At 41.8% G+C, this 24,144-nt stretch overlaps 2 protein-coding genes across 6 annotated transcripts in view; one reads left to right on the plus strand and one right to left on the minus strand.

The window, feature by feature from the left end:
• The window catches only part of RPRD1B (regulation of nuclear pre-mRNA domain containing 1B), a 49,982-nt gene extending 35,699 nt beyond the window's left edge, over positions 1–14,283 (minus strand). For all 3 annotated transcript variants that reach the window (XM_081034528.1, XM_081034526.1, XM_081034527.1), the window contains exons 1-3: positions 13,720–14,283; positions 8,277–8,406; positions 364–497 (exon numbers count right to left, since the gene is read on the minus strand). In XM_081034528.1, coding sequence (XP_080890654.1) covers positions 364–497; positions 8,277–8,406; positions 13,720–13,870 — 415 coding nt within the window. In that variant the 5' untranslated portion in view covers positions 13,871–14,283. The remainder of the gene's footprint in view (positions 1–363; positions 498–8,276; positions 8,407–13,719) is intronic.
• A 76-nt stretch (positions 14,284–14,359) lies between these two features.
• The window catches only part of TTI1 (TELO2 interacting protein 1), a 43,641-nt gene continuing 33,856 nt past the window's right edge, over positions 14,360–24,144 (plus strand). Inside the window, exon 1 of one of the 3 annotated variants that reach the window (XM_081034523.1) lies at positions 14,360–14,409. The gene's annotated coding sequence lies outside the window, so the exon portion shown is untranslated. Of the gene's footprint in view, positions 14,508–24,144 lie in introns of all 3 variants that reach the window. The other 2 variants (XM_081034522.1, XM_081034524.1) reach the window with 2 other exon arrangements.

A 24,144-nucleotide genomic window follows, 5' to 3' on the forward strand; every position in this document is an offset into this window, starting at 1 on the left:
TCTTACAGTCATTAGTGGCAGGGCTAAGATGAAATCTCAGTCCAGGGTATTTCCTCGTTCCCCACAACCCTACACAACGTTGTTGTTCCTTTCCCTTGTCCAAGGAAAGTCTCTGACAGGCAGAGGAGAGCCGAGGAGAACACAGAGCAGAGGTCAGGGTGTGAGATGACGAACAGCATGAACACTAGAACCGGGCTTACGCGCTGCAAGCACTACATAAGTTCTCACCATCGTTCATGAGCCTCTCTCCCTGAAGACTCACACACTCGCTGATGGTTCACAGTGACCCCCACTGCAGCTTTCCACATTTGATTCGAAAGCGGGCAAAGACCAAGAGCTGTAAACATGTGGTGATGTTTCTACCTTTGGGGGGAGGGCTCTTGGAGTCCTCCATAGACAGCTTCAGCTGCTGTATGAACTCGCCGCCATACACACTTCTTTCTTGCCAGATGGTCAGCAATCTTTCTAAGGGTTTTTTACAGCCTTCATCTGCCTCTCTGCCCAGAAAAGATGAAAAGATATATATATAAGCTTAAGATTCATTGTTTTTAATTAGGACAGATCTACTCAAAAAACAAAAAAATCAACAACTGACTAAATGATTCACACATTTAAAAACAACAGGAAAAGTAAAATACATATTGTTGTAAATGGATACCCCAAAACTCGACCAGAAACTACATTCTTCCTGGGGTGCACAGGGGAGAGAGGGATTACGTGATAGAAATCATCTGAGTCTTTTATCCCCTTTGAAAGATGGGGCAGCTGAGGTAAAAAGCCAATGGATGATTTTTACAGATGGAGAATTATCAAAAATTGCCTCTGTCCCTTGTGACAGCTCGCTTTTTAAAGAAGACATTAATCGGAATCTAGTGCCAGACATTCTGCTGGAAACTAAACTTTTAAGGATAGGAAAAAAACATTTTTTTTAAGCCAAATATTTAAAATGGGGAATTCACTACACACATCAACACCAACGCACTAACACCTCTACATGTATCATTGCAATCATACACACACATATGCCAACACTGGTCTCCACTTTAACTGAACTACTTCATCATTATTTTAATTCTGGGCTAGGTCTGCAGTCCATGTTCATATAAAGATGTCTAGTAGATGATCTTAGAACACACTGAGCATAATACAGTTCTTAGTAATTTAGACAGCTTTTTTCCTGACACATTACACTCTTGAAACAGAATATGAGGCGACTATTACTAGCGCTCAGTGTGAACCAATGGCTACCTCACATGTCAGACAGCAAGTGGAAGAGTAGGGAAGACTTTCTGAAAGGAAAACAAATTAAATTCCCTCCCCATCCATCCACTAGCTACTATAAATTTTTCTAGTTTGTAAGCTGTCTGGATGTCAATTATCTTACAATGAATGACTTCAAACTAAGTCAATATCTTTAATAGAAACTTCAAGAAGAAACCATCCCAAATCAACTGGGATGGGAATTGCGTCCACCCTCAGCCCTGACAGCCATTTTTCTAAAACATATGTTAACGCTTGAGGGGAGGTGAGGTTTTGGCCTAATCTGGTCAAACTGTGTCACTTATGAATTATTTGTGGCAAATTTCATCGAATTGGGGTTCAAGTACTAAATCAGGGCACATACAAATTAATTTTTTGTTGTTCAACCCTTTTCTTTCAGTCAGAGGTGAGCGGGAAAAATTTCTACTTATAATTAAACATAAAGATATGACCTAAGTATTTGATATTTGTGATAAAACACTTTTACTCCACCTTCAAAATGCATTTAGAAACATTTTGTCACTTCGCACTCCTCACTTCTGCTATCAGCCTCGTCCGAGCTACTGTCATCTCTCGCCTGATTACTACAAAAGCCTCCTTCACCACTGACCTCCTTGCTTCCGCCCTGGTCCTCCTACAATCTATTCTAAAGCTTTAAAAATATAAGTCTAGCTGTTGTTACGGCAGATCACGTCCCTCTTTTGCTCAAAACTTCCGACAGTTCTTCCTGTGCTCCCTCAGAGTAAAAGGGAAAGTCCTTATAAGGCCATTCCTTACCCAGTCCATTATTTCTCTGGCCTCCCCTCGTCCCCTCACAACAGCTACCACCGCCGCCTTCCTGCCTCAGGGCCTTTGCACTTTAAGTTCACTTTGCCTGGAAGCACATTTCCCCAGATGGTGGCATGGCTCTTCGGCTTTCCTCTTCCAGGTGTGTGTTTACTCACACAGCACCTTTTCAGTGAGTCCTCCCCTAGCGTCCCTATTTAAAAGTACACTCCCTACCCCTACTTAATTTTTCTCCACACAACTTATCTTCTGGTATGCTATATAGTTACTTGTTGTTTACACGCCTTCCATTTGAAGGCAATTTCCACAAGGACAGGGATATGTCTTCTTCCCCCTACTGCTATTCACCCTAGAACAAGCACAATATTTGTCTAATTGTAATCTTTTTTGAAAAACTTCGAAGTAGGTTTCAGTAAGCCAATTAGTTAACTTTCAGCAATCACCTTACTACATCAAGGTCATTCACAGTCAGACATCAACTAGGTAACCCCTCACCTGCGCATTCAATGAGGTTTATGAAATACTATGCTTGGAATACAAGGGATTAGGCCTAGGTCCTGACCTCTAGGGCTTGACCCAGTAGCCTCTCACCTTTCCACACCCTACCTGGGGCTTCATATTCTAGCAACACTTGAACATATGTATTTTCTACTCAGAACGTGCAAACTCTCATGCATGAGTAAAGGCTCCTCTCCTTTGAATGGAACCCCCAAAGTAGAACAACGTGAAAAGGGAGAAGTTGTGAGTGATTCAAGTGGCTAAAGTGCATGGGGAATGTGTAGAAACAGCCGAAGAATCTGGAAGGACAGAGTGGAATTAGATTTTAGAGGGTCTTGAATGCCTTCTTAAGTGTGTGGCCTTTACCCTGAAGGCAAAGGGAAGTCCCTAAAATGATCAAATTTATGGTTTAGAAAAATGGCCATTTTAACTAGTACAACCAAGTCACAACTAATCAGAACTTAACTGGTTGGTACTTTTAACATAAAATCTGTTCTCTGAAAATTCTCCCTTCACTTAAAAGAGAATCCAATCATGACAACCAATTCTTATCTAGGATTTAGTTAAAAGAAAGGAGAGGAACACAACACCCACCTACCCACCATCTCTGGGGACATTTGGGACTCAATTAAGATTTAAGTACAGCTTCAGCCATACACTGTACAATAGAAACTGATGCTCAAACCTGTTATAACCTAAAGACATTTTCAAAAGACTTTCACCACGAAAAGCTAAAGTCAAAAGGGGGTCGGGGTTAATTGGTGAATGAACTTAACCAGGACTGGCTAATTCTTTGAACACTATAGTAAGTCAAGGTTTTGCGAGATAAATTTCAAAGTTACACATTTAACAACAGTCAAGAAACCTTTTTACTGATGAGGTTTTGCCATTAAGTAGCTCCAACAAACTGGAAGTCACTTTAGCACCTAGAACTGTACACAACTAAAGCAGTAACGTAGAGTTTTACAACAGAAGGAGCTATTTTTTCAGGTTGCACTAACTCCACCCTAAACTGAGAAATCTTTAAATGAAAAAACACCAAAAAAATCATTGCCACTCATCAATGAATAAACTGGAAAATGATAATTAATTACATATATAATTTATATTAAACACAACTTAATATGAATTTTAATTCTGATTAATTCAATCACTGCAAAGTTGATCTAAAAAGTGAAGAGCGTGTATCATACACACATAGGACTGTGCTTGGAGTGTCAGCTGGATACCTGAGGTCTTAACAAGCCAGCTTGGAGGGGCGGGGGGCAGGGGAAGGCATTTCTCCCTTTGCAGTTTTAATGGCATTTCCTTGGTACAACCACTGTAATTTCTGTGTTTCTGTCTCATCCCATGTACAGTAGGTCTATGACAGCCTACTAAGGGCAGGAATTCTTTCTAAGTATCTCCAACACCTCCGACAGCATCTCTTGTGTAGTTGGAGCAGAAATGTCCCTTTGTAATTGGGCAGAAGAGAGTTAACAAAGCAAGCCTGAGACAACTACCCTTAGAAAGGCTTGCGTACGAGGCTGGCCCTTGGTGGGCATCTGGGACCTTGGGTTTCAGGAGTGTTGCTGCCACTTCCTGATAAGGGTGTTTTACTCTGCCGAAATTGTGCATAAGGTTTATGCTGAACACCTGCTTTCCTTCTAGGAGTCCGAAACTTTGGCAGAGGATGCCAGTGGCCAACCCTAATCAAAACTCTGGGCACTGGTCTCTAATGAGCTTCCCAGGTATACATTTCATACCTGTTGCCATAATTCAATACTGGAGGAATTCAGTATGTCTTGAGTGACGCTACTGTGAGAGCACTCTTGGAAGCTTATGCCTGGTCTCCTCTGAACTTCATCCCATGCACTCTATCCCTTCGCTGAGCACAACTATATACTGAGTCTTCTAGTCCTCTTATTAAGTCACCAAACCTGGGAGTGGTCTTGGGGACCCATGAGTAAATAAGTATGTGTATGGTGCTAACTCCAAAGTCATGTCTCTAGAAATTAATTTCCTAGAGCTTCAGACTACAGGCATACTTTGGAAATATTAGGGTTTGGTTTCAAACCACCGCAATAAAGCGAGTATCTCAATAAAGCGTGCTGTGATTTTTTTGCCAGTGGAGGGTCTTGCCTTCAATTTGTGAAAAATGCAGCATCTGTGAAGTGCAGTAATGCTAATAAGCACAACAAGGTATGCCTGTATTTTACCCATCTACTTATCTGGCATTGCACGTTGGAATGTCTACTAGACATCTCAAACTACCATGGCCAACACAAAACCCTTGATTTCCTCTACCACATCTTTTCCCCAAACCTCATTTTAGTAAAGGGTACCATTGGCCATTCACTTATGTCAAAAGCCTAGAAATAATCTTTGATTTCTCTTTTCCCTTACTACCAGCTCCCATAAATTCTATCAGTTTTACATGGGGGTGGAGGGAGAATCTATCCACAAAGCAAATTCAATAAACAGAAGCTATTATCTTCTCATTGCTTCTGAGTCCTCGCTGATGTCACCACTAGCCTGTACTAGAGCAACACCCTCCAAACTAATGTCCCTGCCTCTCCCTTGGCCCTTACAACCCATTCCCCAAACCAAGCCAGAGGGATCTTTTAACAGTGTGATGAAACATATCATTCCCCTGCTTAAAACCCTTCATGGACATCCCATCAGAGCACAATCCTCTCCCCCAAGGCTTACAAGGCACATGTGACTGCCACCTGCCTACCTTTCTGATCCCATCTGGACGCCCCCTTTCCCTTTGCTCACTGTGTTCTCATCTCGCTGGCCCTTCTGACCCTCTTAACATGCCCAGCTTATTTCCACCTGAAGTTCTTACAGCTGTTGCTACTTCACGTGATTGCCTCCAGCGTCACTTCCCGAGATGCCTTCCTTCCCCGCACTAGGAGACCACCCTCCAGAATGTCATTCTCTTGTATCACGTCCACATCAGCGCTCTCTGAAAGTATCTTGTTCATTTCTCTGTCCTCATCTGCATTCTTCACTGCTGCTCCCTACTGTCTGGATCGGTTCTTGGCACGAAGAAGGCACTCAAATACATGCTGAATGAAAAATAAGGGGCACAACTATCTCCAAACTGGGGAGAAAACAAGAAGGCATTTGTGGGGGGTAAAGTTCAACGTCTCGTTAATTAAACTGCTATTCAAATTAAATCTACCCTATGAGTCTGGCAGCTTTCTCTGACTTGAGAAGTTTGGTTTTGGGGTTTTTTTGGGGCGGGGGTGGGGGAACGAGGGAGGATGTAGGAAATTATCACAAAGAGATTCCTAATCAATTTTGGTCAGTATTAACAGGTCAACTATCTTTGTTCAACTGGCCACAGAAAAACCATACAGAGAGCACTTCTTACTGTTGATAAGGTGCGTCAGACCTGAAGTGGAGTGACTGGGCTTTCTGTTGTAACAGTGGTGGGGGAGGGGGGATGGAAACACGGGGATCCCAAATATAATACCCAAACAGGGTATTCAAAGAACTAGAAGAATGCAAAAAAAGAAAGAAAAGAAATGAATGAATGAATAAATAAATAAAAGCTAATTTTTAATTTTAATTTTATTTTATTAAAAAGGACCAGATTTATTTTCCCCACAATGCCACAGGCTCTGCCAAGACCTTTTTACAGTTCCTGCTAGATAGATTTTAGGATGTTACCAAGTAGAAAAGGAATTTTCAATCTTGGTATTCCCATCCCCCTTCTCCCACCTCTTTCTACTTATCCTTTTCTGGTTTTGGTGCAGCTAACGATTAGTGTTCAATTTTTACATAAAAACGTTATATTTACTAACCCTATAGGAAACGATTTTAGTCAACTTCCTATACGCTGAATTATCTTCTTCATCAAATAGTGACTGAATCTCTCTCTGTGCCAGGGTAGACCACGTCGCCCAGCTCTGAGGACACCGCCCATTCCATGAAGGCTACATAAATGGTGTTCTCCAAATCTATGTAACCCAGCAGCTCCATACCACACACTTAACTAGGTGCTTGGGATACAGGAAAAACCAAAACAGAAATGGACTTTCTCTTCAGTTTATAATTTAGTATATTCCCATGAAGGAGCAAAGACTATGGATTGGTCACTGTACTCACTGTATTATGTACTTTCAAACACAGTTTTACTTTACCTTCACAACAATTCTGAGATAGGTGGTGTCATCCCCTTTTAACCAATTGGGCTCAATAAGCTAAGTAACACATCTAAAGTCACTCAGTGTTGGAGGCAGAGCTACAGCCAATGTCTAAGGAACTGAACTAAATCTCCTCGAAACAAGAAAATGCCCGTCTCTAATTTCAGACATCTACTCTAGTCTTTTGTTCTAAGCTTACTCTCTGTGATGACTAGTCAGTATTTACTCAAGTTCATAACACATTCTGCTTCTTCAGTGTCCATGTTCACCAAAAGAAAGGACAATCAAAAAATCCTTTTTTTCGGGTAGCCAGGTGGCTCAGTTGGTTAGAGCGCAAACTCTGACCGACAGGGTTGCTGGTTCGATTCCCACATGGGCCAGTGAGCTGCGCCTTCCACAACTAGATTGAAGGACAACGACTTGGTGCTGATGGGCCCTGCAGAAACAGTGTCCCCCAATATTCCCCAATAAAAAAAACTAAAAATCTTTTTCCCATCATTAGAAAGCTAGATGTCATTTCTTTCCTTAGGAGTTCTCATTTTATTTCTTCAAAAAGTTTCAAATCTTTCATGGAATGCCAGACTTATTTTCACATTTAAGACCTTTCACTTACACGTTAGTCTCTAGATCAATTTTTATTTAACCCACTAGTCTCCTTTGTGCCTTTCCCAATTTCTTTTTGCAAAGATGTTTATTTTTATGTTTACCTAGTAATGGGCTAGTGAAAAATAATCTTTCTCTGCTCCTCCTGAGCAACTTATGTCTCCAGAGTTTTGCTTATTTGTTTTTAAATAAGGATAATTGATAAAAACCTCTAATCAATGTTATGTTTTGTGATATTAGCTGTATGTATGCTCTTAAATGCATAGTTTGTTTTAAAACAAGGATAATTGATTTTGTTTTTAAATAAGTTTTTAATATAAGGATATATTTGTTTTTAAATAAGGATAATTGATAAAGTTTGTTTTTAAATAAGGATAATCGATAAAACCTCTAATCAACGTTATGTTTTGTGATATTAGCTGTATGTATGCTCTATGCTCCAGCCCTCTGGTACAAAACACGACCGTGACAGACTTCATATGGTATAGAGCCAGAGCAAACACCTACTTTCCACCTTAGTGATTACCTTTGCAGTTATAGTAGTGACTCTTCCTAGTAAACCATACATCTAAACATCCAGAAGGAAGGAAGTAAAAATGAATGCATAAGCAACAAATTTCTTGCTAATTAAGGTTTTGTTACTGGAAGGTTCCCTTGTACTATTTGGCTGTGTTTTTTGACCATAAGCTAATGAGGCTATTCAGCTAAAACAAGAAAAATACCATGTTTAAAAAATGAATTCAATAAATGAATACATCTAGGGAAAAAGACGTACTTCAGGGGCTAGATCCCTTCAATGCATCAAAACGTTGGCATGTCTGAGAATGTTTCTAAGGGCCCAGCAAAATATACAGCAGTAATTTGGCCTCCACACCACTCTCTGTAAACTACAAGCTGTCAATTTACAAAGGCTATCTTGGAGAAGGAAAGAACAGAAAGGAGAAGAGGTAATGCATTTAAAAACAAAACAGAACAAAAAAAGGGACAACATACCTGGCAACATGAGAAAAAGCATCCACAAGGACAGATTCAAATTCTCTAGTGAACTCAGGTCCTTTCCTCTTACTGTTTTGGATGACATCATTTGCTAAGTACAAAAAAGTAAGCTTCCTATTTGATTTGGCTGGAAAAAAAGAAAAGAAGATAATTTAACTTACACCAAGGAAATTCTCAATTCACAATTCTTTTTCCCTAAGCTACCCCCCAAAAATTTTTAGAACAAGTATTATCTACTTGAGATCAAGGCTTGCTATGTGTTTGAAAAACAACTTAAGGAACTCTTTGACATCTTTAACAAAAGAGGTTTGAGAACACAATTTTTGTAAAAACAAAAACAAAACAATAGGTCATCTTCATTTCCATGTTACTTTAACCAGGGTTAATTAATTAGCGGTAAAGATGAAGATAATCTGAAATTACTACAGGATAAGCAGTCAATATTCTCCAGAAGACATGCTAAAACCAAGACTTTCATTTATTCTATTGCAAAGATGAACATTTCTAACTCACCGTTAATTACCAAATACTGCAGAATGCAAGACTGAGTTAGGTTTTAATTTTAAAATAGATTCTTGTAATCGATGCTCCTAGACTAAAAATTTCTCTTTGAACATTCCAATAACCATAATCAATCAATGACATCAACTCTACAATCCAGAGGAATTTCTAGATGCACCAATGGATATTTATCTCAAATACAAACATATATTAATGCTACATTATTATTGAAAATTTACACACGTCTGAGATCTGGGTATACAAAATTATGACTCCTATAAAAACCATAATTCTTCTCTTTTATACATACTAAATGTATCATTTCCTATTATTCTATCTGGTGTCATATTTTAAACCATAAAAACCTCATGCAATATGTCTGAGTTACAGTTGCTTGGGGGAACATTACTGAATTTCCTGGCTTCTGTGCACATAACTCCTCAACTGTGAAGTTATATCACTACAATTTTTGGTCCCAGTTTTCTCTTAAAAGGAATAAATAAAAACACAATCAGTAGTTCAAAACACTAAGTAAGTTTTCTCCAATGCCAAAGTACCTGAAAAACTCAACCAAGCCCTAGGTCAACCTTTACACACTTGAGTAACTAGTCCTTACTCCATTTCCCTCAGAAACCACTTGTTTCTTTTGAGATGCACACATCATGTATCAATTTTGAAACAGCAGGCATAAGTGCTGACATTTTTAAATGTAGCTACAGAAGAATAACCCAAGTTAAAAACAAGATTTTTGAAGCACAGTATAGTTTAAACTGATGACTTAACGTGCTCATTAAATTAAATATGGATATCCTGAATTGTATTAACCTTCTGGTAATAACCTAATTTTGATAGCCAATTGATGAGAACATTTAAAACCTAGTTATGGTGCTACAAAGGTATGATTATGGCAAAAAACCTTTTTAAAAAAATATAATTTGTTTATTTTAGGTGTGTTTTTCCAGGACCCCTCAGCTCCAAGTCAAGCAGCTATTTCAATCTAGTTGTGGAGGGCGCAGCTCACAGTGGCCCATGCGGGGATTGAACCAGCAACCCTGGTGTTAGGAGCATCGCCTCCCCGACTCTTTTTTAAGCAAATCTTATTCTGAGATGCTGCAAGTAAAACTACCAAGTCTATAAGGCCATGAAAGTTAACAGATTCAAAAGTAAAACAGAACTGCAACAAAGCAAAAACGTGGTACAATTTTCAGTATTACAAATATGACAGCTGAGAGGCCAGAGAGCCAAGGTTTTCACTATCTACAAGGCCAATTAATTTTCATCATCCTCAAACATAGCAATGGGGATTGATTTAGGATAAAACTTCCGTCCCTCCACAACCAACACCCTGAATAGACAATAAGAGCATGTGTGTGAAAGTGAGATGACAAAGCCCTAGCGTACTTCAACATAGTTATAATGCATACAACATACACACCCTCCACTCCAACCCCAGGTGACAGTTCACCTGTTCAGATGTCTTTCCAGTATGACAACATACCCATATATCTTTTTACACCCCACCTATGCCCTTTCCAAACTGGTTATTGAGCAAAGTTTAAATAACTAGGTAGACCAAAAATTTTCACTTATATGGCTGGTTTTGACATCTAGAAAAGTAACTTTGGGGAAAAAAAGCCCTATTTAGCTGCATTCAGGCCATGATACAAAAACATTACTGAAAAATATTCATCTAAGAGCATTCTACACCAAACTGCTCCAAAAAGAAGGGGAGTTCTACCTAGAACAGAGCCCAAAAGGATAAAGAACTATTCCTAGAAAACGAAAAGAAAATAACACATCAGGAATAGAGGCAGTAGTAAAGCAAGAAAAAGTAATTTTTTGTTAAGTCTCGTAAATATTTTGAAGGCAACTCAGAGACAATCGAACACTTTAGGAAAAATGACTTGCCCATAGATAGAAATGTCTACTTTTAAAGACCCAGGGTGGGCTAGAATCCAAGGGGCTGGTCAATTTGAACATCAGGGCACAAAATCTTTTCTACTGTAGAGTGGTGGCATTGTCAATTCAAGAAGGAAGCGTGGGTCTCCGGAGGCTGTGTTCTGACGCTTGGAAGAGCATCCTCCAGCTCTGCACTGTCCAGGATGGTAGCCGCTGGCCAGATGAATGAACAACTGAATTGTGGCCCCTTACTAAAGCTCAGGACCTCAATTTTTAATTGTATTTATTTAAAACTTTAGTTCCTTAGTCACACATTCCAAGTGCTCAATAACCACCTGGGGCAAGTGGGCCACCTTGCTGGACAGAGCAAATATAAAACATTTCTATCATCACAGAAAGTTGTATTAGTGTTGTTTGGATCCTTTACTCAACCATGAAAATGATGTTGAAAGACCATAATTTAACCCCTAACCTATTTTTAACTGTGTAACCGGCACCATGCTAAACATTGTAGGTGTTACAAAGACGCAAGAGGCCTAGTTTCTCCCTCAAAACACAATCTAGTGAAAAAGACATAACTAGTAAGGATGAAATACAGTAGGCCCTTGGTATCCAAGAGGGATTGGTTCCAGGACAACCCCTCCCCACCCCCACTCTCCCAACCTGCTGCTCGAATACCAAAATCCACAGATGCTCAAGTCCCCTTAATAAAATGGTATAGTACCTGCATATAACCTAAGCACTTCCTCCGTATACTTTAAATCATCTCTAGATTACTTATAATACCTAATAAAATGTAAATACTATGTAAATTGTTATACTGTATTGTTTAAGGAATAACAAGAAAAAAAAAGTCTGTGCATGTTGTTCAGTATAGAGGCAACCATCCTAGTCCTAACTAAGTACATGTCAGCAACAATATAATTTTTTCTCTAGAACATTTTCAACCCCCCCCATGGGTCGAATTCAGGGATAGAGGACCAACTATAAATGCTCAACTGGTGTGGGAGGCAGTGATTAATTCTAAAAAACAAAAGCACTCCAGCTTTGGTTGGAAGGTTATGATCTCCTTCACGTATTATTAAGTGCAATGAGGCACTGCGTACTTGAAAGCACATGTTTTGGTGTCAGAGAGCTCTGGGATCCTGTCCCAGCTGTATGCCCCTGAACAAAGCACTTAATCTCTCTGTATCTTTATCTTCTCATCTATAAAACGGGGGTAAGAATGTCAGGCCACTCCACTTACAACATAAGGTTCCATCATATGAAGTTAGGGTTCAAGGAGCTTCATAATGACTACACTCTCTAAATTGCTTTTTTCAACAACTCAAGTAGGGCGAGCAGGGGAATCAACTAGTACTAACGTTTGAGATGGAGTCTGACCTGTCTCTGAGATCCTACCAGATAGAATCCTGCAGAGGCGATTCCTTTTTTTCACATCTCAGATTTTGGAAATATTTGAATGGCACAGTGGTGTACATAGTGGGGATCGAGGCTGGAAGCTCCAGGCTCTATCCCCCAAACTGCCCAGGGGGCTGAGGGGTCTTCTATCTCAGTAAAGCACATGATATTGGGGAGGGGGGGAGGTTCTCTGCTAAAGGGCTAGCGCTGGGTCTCCTGAAAGAACCCTGGATTTTGGTGTCTGCCAGCCTCATGTAGTCTGAAGCTCACCAATTCCACTGCCTTAAAAATACCACTTAGCCACTTCGGTTTCCTCATCTGTAAGACAGGGTACAATTCCCACCTTATAGATAGTAGAGAACACATGTAAAGTTGCTTCCTACGCTATAAAGAGCCTACCACCTATAGGCTGCCCAAAAGAGCTCTAAGCTTCATTCCTCAGCTTTCTGCTACGCAACTCATCAGAGTATCAGATAGCTGGTGACCATCTTTCCCCACCAGACTCCAAGCTACTTGAAGGCAAAGACCATGCCTCACATTGAATAATCAATAATCTCATCTCCACGTTATTTCTCGAATGCCTACGCTGATCCAGACACCATGCTGGACCTTCGTTTGGATTATCCTGTTTACTCCTCACCACAAGTTGTATGAGCCTCTGAGTTTCCTCATCTGCGAGCTTCTACTTCAGAGGGCTCTGAGAATTTAAAAAAATGACAATGTATGTAAAGGTATAAGTACTGCGCGCGGCACATACTAAAGGCTCAGTAAATCGGGTAACGTCATCTCCACTTTACAGAGAAGGAAACTGAGGGGCAAAGAGGTTAAGCTGCTGGGACCAGTAAACGCCAGCCAGGCTTAAATCCCAGACAGCGGGCCTCGGGAGCCAACGCGCTTTCCATCACCCAACCCAGTGCCTGGCACACAACGGGCTGAGCGCAATGAATGTCAGCTCCTGAGCAGGGTCCCCAGTCAATGAAAGCTGCACGCGAGGAGCTCAGGTGGTGTGGCCCCTTAACCTCTCTGCGTTCAGGAAGTAACTACCCACTTCGTAGGGCTGTTCTGGGAACTGAGTGCCAGGACGCCTGCCAAGGTGTTGGGACCGCGACTGGCACAGCATAAGGTGTAAGGCTCAGAGACCGTGTAAGTGGCAGTGACCGCATCCCCGTTTTACAGAGGGGAACACAGAAGCGTCGCGATGCAGACCCTCCCCCAGGGCTCGCTCGGCTAGGACGCGGCTGTGCCAGGCTGCATCTCGGCCCTCCTACTCCGGGGTCTGCGGCTCGGACTCCCGACGCCCGGCGACGCGCCCGGCTCGGGCCAGCCCCCGCCACGAGGCCCGTAACGCTCGAGACAATGATAGTCAACAAGTGTCAGGAGGGGCCCGGCCGGGGGAACTGGGAGCCTGGGCACTGGAGCCCCGGCCGGTGGAACCTCAGACGAGTACCTTCAACCTAACGGGGCCTCAGTTTCCTTCTCCGAGAAATGGGGATAACACTGTCTCCAACCTCAGAAGCGCAATCAGGGGCCCGGACCTGGAAAGCAAGGATCGAGGAAGAAGCTAGAGGGGCCTGAGCAGTGGGTGGGAGAGAGGACAACCCGGGGGGGGGGGGCACGAGGTGGGGAGGGGGCTGTTTACCTTTGCGGAGCTCGCGGTGCCACACCGAGACGATGGGTCCCGCGTGCTTGCGGTGGTGGATGAGCCACAGGGACAGGGTCTGCACGCTCTGCTGAGAGTTGCTCAACTCCGAGAGCTTCTTCTCCAGCGCCGACTCCGAGAAGGAGGACATGGTGGCGGCGGTGAGGCCCGGCAGGGAGCGGCCTGGGCCGCCCAGTGCGGCGGGAAGAGAGACGGCACGAGGCCGGGGCCTCACCTGACCGCCTGGGGGACTCTTTCCTGACTGACAGACGGCTAGGCGGGCCAGGGGGTGGGGGGATGGGTCTCCGCAGTAACAGCCGCCCGCGCCGCCGCCACAAGATGGCCACCGACCTCTCACCCCACCGCGAAAGCAGGGTTAAAGGGCAAGGGCCGGAGTCGCTGGACACCGGGAGATGTCAGAGCTGTAGGAAAACGCGCCTGCAGTGGCGGCGGCCTCTCTGAACCTCGCTCGGGGCACTCTGAAAGCTACAGATGGGGAAAGCAACGCAGTTCGGCGGCCTCCGGAAGGCGCTTCGACCGCTCGCGCCCGCACGCCGGCGCAGTGAGTCTCGCCGGACCCTTCCTCGCGCTCGGGTGGAACCTGTGTGGCGCTCTGCGGCGCGCTCCTTAGCGCGTCACTACCGGCGGGGAGGAGGAGGCGGGAGAGTGAGGGAGAGGCTGGAAGACAAGGTAAGGGAAGGGTGGCGGGAGCAAGAGGGAGCCCAGCAACTGGCAGCCTGTGGAGGGGGGTCCTGAGGGGACAGTGAGGCTGAGAGATCGTGACTTAGGTATGAGAGGGGGCCTTCTCCCCCGCCTGGCATGCCCCCCGGCCGCACTCTTCCTCCATACGTGCCCTGCTCCCTGGCCTCCCTCCCCCCAAAGCTTCTTTTTGGTTCTGCCAAGCCACCCACGTGCGCTTTTCACGCCTCCACGCCTTGGCTCTCGCTGTTCTTTCTCCAAAGGTGACGCCCCCTTCTCACCTGATGGGCTCCCACTGGGCTCCAGGGCCACCCTTTAATGTCCAGTTCTGACCTTTGCTCTGTGACAGCAGCGCCATAAAATACACTTTTCCCCTCTTGGCTCCTAATTGTTTGCTTTATTCCCAGAAGAACGTGCTACCCTCCGGGGGTCCATTTGACTGTGTCTCACGTTTAAGTAATGTTAACTTTTTTTTTGGGGGGGGGCGTGGAGGCAGAGGGAACATTGACCTTTAAAACACACTGTGTTTGAGACTCTGAACCCCTTTCCTATTTTTAAAAAGTTTAAAATTCCAGTTATCAAGTCAGCAGAGAAATGTGTCCTTCTGCTATTGGGGTGGTGGTAGGGAGTTAGGTTATTGTAGACATACGGAAATTTTAAAATTTCCTAATCGTCATGGAACGTAGCAGTTGTGGACAGATTCTCTTCCTGCGCTGTGTTGTAGTTCTTTGCTTAGATGCTTCTCTTTCTCCTCCAGACTAGACTCATAATCATAGCCAGCATAGTGAGCAGTTGCTGTGAACTGGACACTGTGTGTTCACATAGTAACGCATTTCATCCTTACCACAAAGCTATGGGGTAGGTATTACATTATTCCTGTTTGGCAAATGAAGAAACTGAGAGAGGTCACATAGCTAAGAGGAGAGGGAAGGACCTGCATCCTACCTTTTTTACCTCAGCACCTCATTCATGGCTGATTGAGTGAATTAACATAAAAGAGGCGACTAGCGTAACATCACACAGTCATATCTAGTTGTCATTGTAACCTAAGGCCTTTGAGTCAAAGTCTAGACGATCTTTGTGTATTAAGTAACACTGTCACATACTGAGCATTTTTATAGCAAGTCACGGTGTATTAAGCACATTCCATACCTTCTTTTATTTAATCATTACAGTAGTGCTATGAGTTTCGGATTATCACTATTTGATAAATGAGAAGACATAAAGCACGGGTGAGTGTGTCCAATGTCACTTGAACATAGGAAATGACAGAGCAGGAGTCAAATCAAGGTTATGATCCCAACATGTGATCCCAAATGTTTCATTCCCAAGCCCGTGGTTCATTCATTCACTCAGCAAATAAATTTGAGCATCTTTGAAGCACTATTCTAGGCAAACAGTCAGAATCCAGTCCTCGGAAGCTTACCTTCTACAGGGGAAGATAGATAAACATGCAAGTATAAAATGAGTCAGAAAGGTGAGTGCCTTAAATACAAATCAAGGAGGGTAAAGGGGGATGAGGAATGTATGTGTGGGTAGATAGGAATCTATTATATATGCTGATCAGAGAAAGCCTCATCGATATGGTGACACTTGATCAGAGCCCTGAAAGAAATGAGAGAACAAGCCATGTGCTCTGTAGTGGGATGTTGTTCCAGGAAAAGGGAAAACCAAGTACAAAGTCCTGGGGTTGGATGGGCCACGTCTGAGGAACTGCAAGGAGGACAATAAGGCTAGAGTGATAGGAACCAGAAGGCTAGAAATGAGCTCAGAAAAGTAGCCGGGGATCACATCACATTGTGGGTAATAGTAAGGACTTTGGATATTACTCAGTGAAATGACAGTCCATTAAATGGTTTTGAGCAAAGGAGGAGCGTTGTGGATGTTAAGGAGAAAATAGTAAAGGTGTAAGAAGCAGGAAGACCAGTTTGGCAGTTATTGTAATAACCCAGATGAAAGGATAACTCAGACCAGGGTGGAGGTGGTGAGAAAGGGTCAGATTCTGGGGATACTTTAGAAGAAGAGGTGACCGATTAGATATGAGATGTAAAAGAAAGACGAGTTTATGCGGTAGCCTAAGCAACCCTAAGAATGGATTCTTCGATTTACCTAACTGAGGAACGAGCTGGTTTGGGGAGTAAGAGCAGGAGTTTAGATTTGTATATGTCCAGTTGGAAATGCCTATCCAAACAGAGATGTCTCATAGGTAATTGGATCTGTGAGTCTGCAGTTCAAGGGAGAGTTTGGGACTGGAGGTATAAATGTGTGAGTCATAAAAGGGAATAAGTGTGGAAAGAAAAGGGGTCCAGTGACTGAGTCCTAGGATACTTCAGGATCTAGAGGTATGAATGTGAGGATGATATCATCATGTGATTTTTCTTCTTTAGCTTGTTAATATTAATTACACGGATTGATTTTCAAATATTGAGCCATGCTTTCATCCCTAGAATAAACCCTACTTTGTCATGGTGTATAATTCTATTTACATGCTACTGAATTATACAAGGTATGACAATTAAGTTTGTGACCTCATCCTAGAAAAAGTGCTACATACCTCATTGCTGAATATCACTACGGTCACCTTCAAAGTACTCCCCTTGGGAAGCCATGCATCAATAGAGAAACAGTTAGGAAAATCTTAACTGAAAATCTTGGCATGAGAAAGGTGTGTGCAAATATAGTCCCGTAGGAGCTCTTGCATCACGACAATGCACCAGCTCACACGGCACTGTCTGTGAGGGAGTTTTTAGCCAGTAAACAAATAACTGTATTGGAACACCCTCCCTACTCACCTGATCTGGCCCCCAATGACTTCTTTCTTGATCTGAAGATAAAAGAAATATTGAAAGGAAGACATTTTGATGACATTCAGGACATCAAGGGTAATACGACGACAGCTCTGATGGCTATTCCAGAACAGAAAAAGAGTTCCAGAATTGCTTTGAAGGGTGGACTAGGCGCTGGCATCAGTGCATAGCTTCCCAAGAAGAGTACTTCGAAGGTGACCATAGTGATATTTAGCAATGAGGGATATAGCACTTTTTCTACAATGAGTTCACGAACTTAATTGTCAAACCTTGTATTTCCTAATATTTTGTTTAGGGTCTTTGCATCTATGTTCATGAGGGAATTTGGTGTGCAGTTTTTTTTTAATTTTTGTATTGTCTTTGTTGAGTTTTGGTGGTATCAGGGTGATACTAGCTTCATAAAATGGATTGGAAAGTATTTCCTCCTCTTCTTTTCCTGAAAGATTGTGTAAAATTGGTGTTAATTATTCTTTAAATGGTCGGTAGAATATCCCAGTGAAACTATCTGGGCTTGGAGATTTCTTTAGTTCCTTCCCTCTCTCTTTCCCTTCCTTCCTCCCTTCCTCTCTACCTTTCTTTCTTCTTTTCCTTTTTTACTTTTTCCTTTTCGTTTTTCTTTCTTTTCTCTTCCTTCCTTCCTTCCTTCCTTCCTTTCTTCCTTCCTTCCCTCCCTCCCTCCCTCCCTCCTTCCTTTCTTCCTTCCTTCCTTCCTTCCTTCCTTCCTTCCTTCCTTCCTTCCTTCCTTCCTTTCTTTCTTTCTAGTACTTAAATGACAATTCAATTTACTTAAAAGTTATAAGGCTATTCAAATGATCTATTTAATTTTATATGCGTTATAGTAGTTTGTGTTTTTTGAGGAAGTCACCATTTCATCTAAGTTGTCAAAGTTGTTTGTAGTATTCCTGTATTATCCTTTGATATCTACAGGGTCTGTAGTGCTGTCTCATTTCAGTATTAATATTGCTAATATTTCTCTTTCCCTTTCTCTCTCTCTCTCTCTCTCTCTCTCTCTCTCTCTCTCTCTCTCTCTCTCTCTCTCACACACACACACACACACAATCAGTCTTGCCAGAAGTTTGACAACTTTATTGATCTTTTCAAAGAACTAGTTCTTTAGTTTCATTGATTTTTATCTGTTGTTTTCTGTTCTCAATTTCATTGATCTGTGCTCTGTTGTTTATTATATCCTTCCTTCTGCTTTCTTTGGTTTGATCTTGCTTGTCTTTTTCTAGGTTCTTGAGGTGGGAGTTTAGATTATTGATTTGAGACCTTTCCTCTTTTCTAATATATATATATATATATATATATATATATATATATATGTGTGTTTATAAATTTCCCTCTCAGCATGGCTATAGTTGTGTCCCACAGATTTTACGTTGTATTTTTATTTTCATTGATTTCCATGTTTTTGTGTAAATTTCCCTTGAGGTTTCCTCTTTAATCTATGTATTATTTAGAAATGTGTTGCTTAGTTTCCAAGTGTTTGGATCTTTTCCTGTTAGCAATTTCTCATTTGATTCCATTGTGGTTGGAGAACACACTCTGTATGATTTCAATTCTTTTAAATCCGTTGAGGTTTATTTTATGGCCCGGGGTATGGTCTATATCAGTATATGTTCTGTGGGCATTTGCAAAGAATGTGTATTCTGCTGTTATGGGTTGAAGTATTCTCTAAATGTCGATTAGATCCTGCCGGTTGATGGTTGTTGCGTTCTTTTGTTATCCTTGCTGATTTTCTGCCTAGTTCTTCTATCAGTTGTTGAGAGAGGAATGTTGAAGTCACCACCTATACTTGTGATCACCTATACTTTCAGTTTTATCTGTTTTTGCTTCACACATAGTATTAGTGTAAGTGTTCTATAGAGGACAGCTATAAACAAAGTACTAAGGGAGTCTGGAGTAATTTCTGGAAGGATTTATGTGAAATCTTGATTCCCCTCCTCCGCCTTCTATTTTGTATTCTTAATGTTCTGCAGTACACTCCCCCTGCAGGGCTAGACCCTCCGGTTAACGCTGTATCTCTGTTCCCTCTTCAAGAACTTAGCACAGTGTATGGCACATAGTATGTATATGCTAAGGAAACATGTCTAGGTAGAAGGAAGGATAAGTAGGAAGCTACAAAACTTCAGGGTATGCTGGAAGTTTAATGTTTATCCAGCTTTTACTCATTTATTAAACAAACAGTGAGTGGGAACTGCTTGGCAGACACTGTACCAGATGCTGGGAAAACCACATTAAACCTGCAACACTAAAAAAATACACCATTCAGTTGAAGAGACTTACAAATTAGCCCGTCTTTTTAACGCAAGGCAGTAGTCCCCCAGCATACCATGAGCACTGCTGCCAGATGGATTATCGAACAAGTACCTCTTTTAATCACCTGACTCTTGTTCTTTGGAAAACAGAATGTGTCTGGAGTGTATACAATACAGGATTCCCACACCTGGTTGGTTATCAGACTGACCTTGCGAACTTTTAAAATAAATTCCCGAGCATAACCCCCCATATAGATTCTGATTCAGTAAATCTGGTGTGGGGCCTAAGAATTTGTACTTACATTGTTCCCCCTTAATTCTGATAAACAGTTGGGTTGGGAACCTCTGGTATAGTGGAAAGAGTACATACAGCCTTTGGAGTCACACAGGCTTGCGGTGAATTCCAGGTCTAACACTGCTTACTGTGTGACGGTGGGCATCACTTAACCTCTCTGAGCCTTGGGTTACTCAGCTTATGGATGAGGAATTTACATACAAAAAATTATGTATGTAAAAAATACATAAAATTTTGTACACATTGCCTGGCATAGGATGGTTTTTTTCAACAAATATTAATTCTCTTCTATTCAAGAACTTATACTGGGAATTCTTACTGTCCAAACTCCTGTCTCTGGGATCTAAACTCCGTCTTCCAGTCCATATGCTGATTAATCAAAGCTAGAAGTTTGGAGATCATCTTACCCACCGAGTTTATTTTAGGTTGAAAAAAACAGAAATTCTTGGAAATCACACAGCCAGGTACTACAAAAGCCATGACTAGAACCCAGATTGTCAGACCTGTGTTCATCTCCTCATTCTATTCCTGTCCTGGAAACAGCCTGAAAGTGGGCTGCATAGACCCAAAATCGAGAGCTATGATTGCCCCCTGAGAATGCATCTGGCAAGATCCTCCCAGAACGGATCACGTCCACTACCTATGGGAATAACTCACCCCAAGAAAAGGAAAGTGGCATTTCTTTTACCCAGAATCCAGTTCAGAGGTAGCCGATATCACAGCTCTATCAATGAGAGAACCAGACCTTGGACTATGGCTGTTGGTTCAACAAGCATTTACTGAATACCTGCTCTGTGCCAGAAACAATAAGCAAACCTGTCAAATATCACTACTTTCATAGAGCCTATGTGCTGGGGAGGGAAGAAAGACAATAAACAAATAAATAGGTAGATAATCTGGTGAGATGGATGGTGCTAAGTGCTATGGAAGAAATTTTCAAAGGCAGGGAAAGGAGAGAGTGAGTGTCAGGGTGGGAGCGGGGGAGTGAGGATGGGTTGCAGTTTGAAATAAGGGTGATCAGAGAAGGCTTCCCTCAGAATTCCCACTTGAGCAAAGCCCTGAAAGAGCTGAGGAAGTGAGCCATGAGGATATATGATGGAACAGGAAGTGCAGAGGCCCTGAGCAAGTGATCGGATGTCACACCTGGTGCGGAGAGGGGGGGGGGCTCTCTGGCCGTAACGGCATCTCTATCTCGTCTCTGCTTTGTCAGGTGCTATGCCTTTTCTTCCTCTGGCCTTTGCTCGTGACATGCGTTTTACCTTGAGCAGCCTTCCCCTACCGCCCCCCATCCCAGCATAGATCTGCCTCCCTCCACAAACACCTCCCTGTTGGTCCTTCTTTGTCCACATTTTTTTCCGCGCTTCTTTTTTTTTCTCTTCCCCTTTTCACTTCGGATTGTGTGATATAAGTACCTCGTGATCTGCCAGCTTATCCTTTTTTTAAGTGTCTGTAACGTTTAGCACCTTATGCTGTACAGGTTGTCCCATTTGTCTTCACCACCTGTATGCCATGGCCCGGGGACCTTACATAGCCCCTCCCTGTGACGAGGCAGAAAGGGACGAGAGGAGGGAAAGATGCCACCAGAGCAAATGGCTTCCCTTGTGCTGTATGGTGGCAGATCCCCCTCACCTCTCGCGCGACGGCCTTCCACAACCACAGGAGGAGAACACTGAACTAGGGAAGGTTTCGATGGCCATCAGCAGTCAAGAACTGGTTATTCAGGCTCATGTTTATTCAGTCACTGTCTGCCACAGTCAGACTCGGGGTTGTTTTTTCTGCTCACACAGGGAGTCAGCTTGTTCTGAATGCCTCACCCCAGTATCATTTTCTGGGCCAGAAAGCCCCTGTTACTGCCAGTTATATCGACATCTAACGTAGCAGCACCACTTTAAATAATCAGAGTTGTATTTTATAGGGATAGAATCCAGGACTCCTAAGGTTCTAAATCTCTAAACAATTCCTTCTGTAATTGACATATTGTCACACAAGTGTGATTTCATGGCCATCCCATAAAGGTATATGATTGCCTTTTATAGTCATGTCAAAGTAGCAATTTGTTATACTGTCTTCCTCACAGAAAGCTAGCTTATATATTTCTGAGCCCGAAACCCATCCTTTTGAAGATGTTCGGTTGTGGTAAATCTTCATCTGTATAGAATTCCGTTGAGAGAATATACCACAATTTATCCATTTAACTACTATATCCACAATTTATCCACTATAGACGGGCATTTGGGTAGTATTTGTTTGAGGGCAATTGTGGATAGTGTATTCCAGAACCTATCTTTTGGTAAATTTATTTATGCATTTCTGCTGGGTATATATGAAAGAGTGGGAATACTAGATCATAGACCGTACGTGTATTTTCTTCTAGAATAATGGATATGCTAAAGTGGTTCCCAAAGTAGCTGTACCAATTTACTCCTACCAGCCCTGAATGAGAGTTCTGGTTGCTTCATATCCTTGCTACTAGCACCTAGTATTTTCTTTTTCTTTTGTCCCTTTTTTTCAGCTTTGCCCTTCTGGTGGTATATAACAGTATTTTATTATGGTTTTAAATTGCATTTTCCTGACTAATGATGTTGAATGTCTTTTCATGTTTATTGGCTGTTTAGATATCCTCTTTTGTGATACGCCTGTTCGAGTCCTTTTCCATGTTGAGTTGTCTTAAAGATTTATTTTTTAAATCTTTTATGTTATAAATACTGTGTTTTGTCAGGTATATAGGAAATCTCTTTCCCCACGGGTCTTTTCACTCTTTTTATGGTGTCTTTTGATGACTACAAGTTCTTAATTTTAATGTAGTTGAATTTGTCAATTTTTTTATGGTTAGCCCTTTTCAGTATTCTGTTCAAGAAATCTTCGCCTACTCCAAGATCACAAGCTATCTTATGTTTTCTTTGGAAAACTTGGTTGTTTCACATTTCACATTTAAATCTGGTGTGAGATAGAATCAAGTTATATACAGAGGGTGCCAAAAAATGTATACACATTTTAAGAAAGGAAAACTGTATTAAAATTGTAATACTCAATATATACCGATAACAAAAGATGAATACAAGTCACGTTTGACTTCTGCAATTACAAGAGGTGCTCAAAGTGGTTACCATCAGCATCCAGACACTTCTGATTACGGCGAACTACTGCTTGAGCAAGGTTGACCAAAGTGTGCACTTGTGTACATTTTTTTGACACCCCGGTATATATTTTCTCATGTTGATAGCCAGCCAAGTTACACAGTACCTTTAATTGAAAAGACCATTTTCCCCAGTTCATTTCAGTATCACCTTTGTCAGGCATGTAAGTCTATATATGGACTCTATTTTATATGTGGGGCTGTTTCTGAACTCTTTCCTGTCCCATTAATCTGTTTGTCTTTCTTTATGCCAAAAACACACTGTCTTTAATTATTGGAGCTTTATACCGTGTTTCCCCCAAAATAAGACTTAACCGGAAAATAAGCCACAGCATGATTTTTCAGGATGACATCCCCTGAACATAAGCCCTACTGCGTCTTTTGGAGCAAAAATTAATATAAGACCTGGTCTTATTTTCGGGGAAACACGGTAGTAAATCTTGAAATTAGATGGTGTAAGAATTTAACACTACCACAATTTACCAATTTAATTCTTCTTCAAGGTTGTCTTTGTTTTAGGTGCTTTGCATTCCCATATCTATTTTAGAATCATCTTGTTATTATACTTTCCACAAAAATCCTGCTAAATGTTCATCCTACACCAATGATTCTCACCGAGGGGCGATTTTTGCCCTCCATGAGACATTTGGCAGTGTCTGGAGACATTTTTGGTTGTCACACCTGCGGGAGTGCTACTGGCATCTAGGAGACAGAGGCCAAAGACGCTGCTAAATATCTTACAATGGGAAGGACAGCCCTCCACCAACAAATAATTATCCTGCCCAAGATGTCAATCTTGCCACCGTTGAGAAACTCTGAATTAATGTAATCACTGTTTCAGCTGGGCTTCTGTCTACCTTCTTATTGTTTGTTTTCTATCTGACCCACCAGTTTTTCTTTCTTCTTTTCTCTCATTTTTTTTACCTGCTTTTGGATAAATTAAAAATATTATCCCATTTTTACTGTTCTCTGAACTTGTTAGGTATATATTATTTTGCAATTCTTTTGGAGCTTACCCTACAGATTTCAACATCCATTTTATAGTCCAAAACAAATTATTTTACCACTTCCTGATACTGCTAGCCTTTTTTTTTTTAAAAAGATTTTATTGGGGAAGGGGAATAGGACTTTATTGGGGAATAGTGTGTACTTCCAGGACTTTTTTCCAAGTCAAGTAGTTGTCCTTTCAATCTTAGTTGTGGAGGGTACCGTTCAGCTTCAAGTTGTTGT

The sequence above is a fragment of the Rhinolophus hipposideros genome (assembly GCF_964194185.1).
Source record: "Rhinolophus hipposideros genome assembly, chromosome: 22".
Classification (NCBI taxonomy): domain Eukaryota; kingdom Metazoa; phylum Chordata; class Mammalia; order Chiroptera; family Rhinolophidae; genus Rhinolophus; species Rhinolophus hipposideros.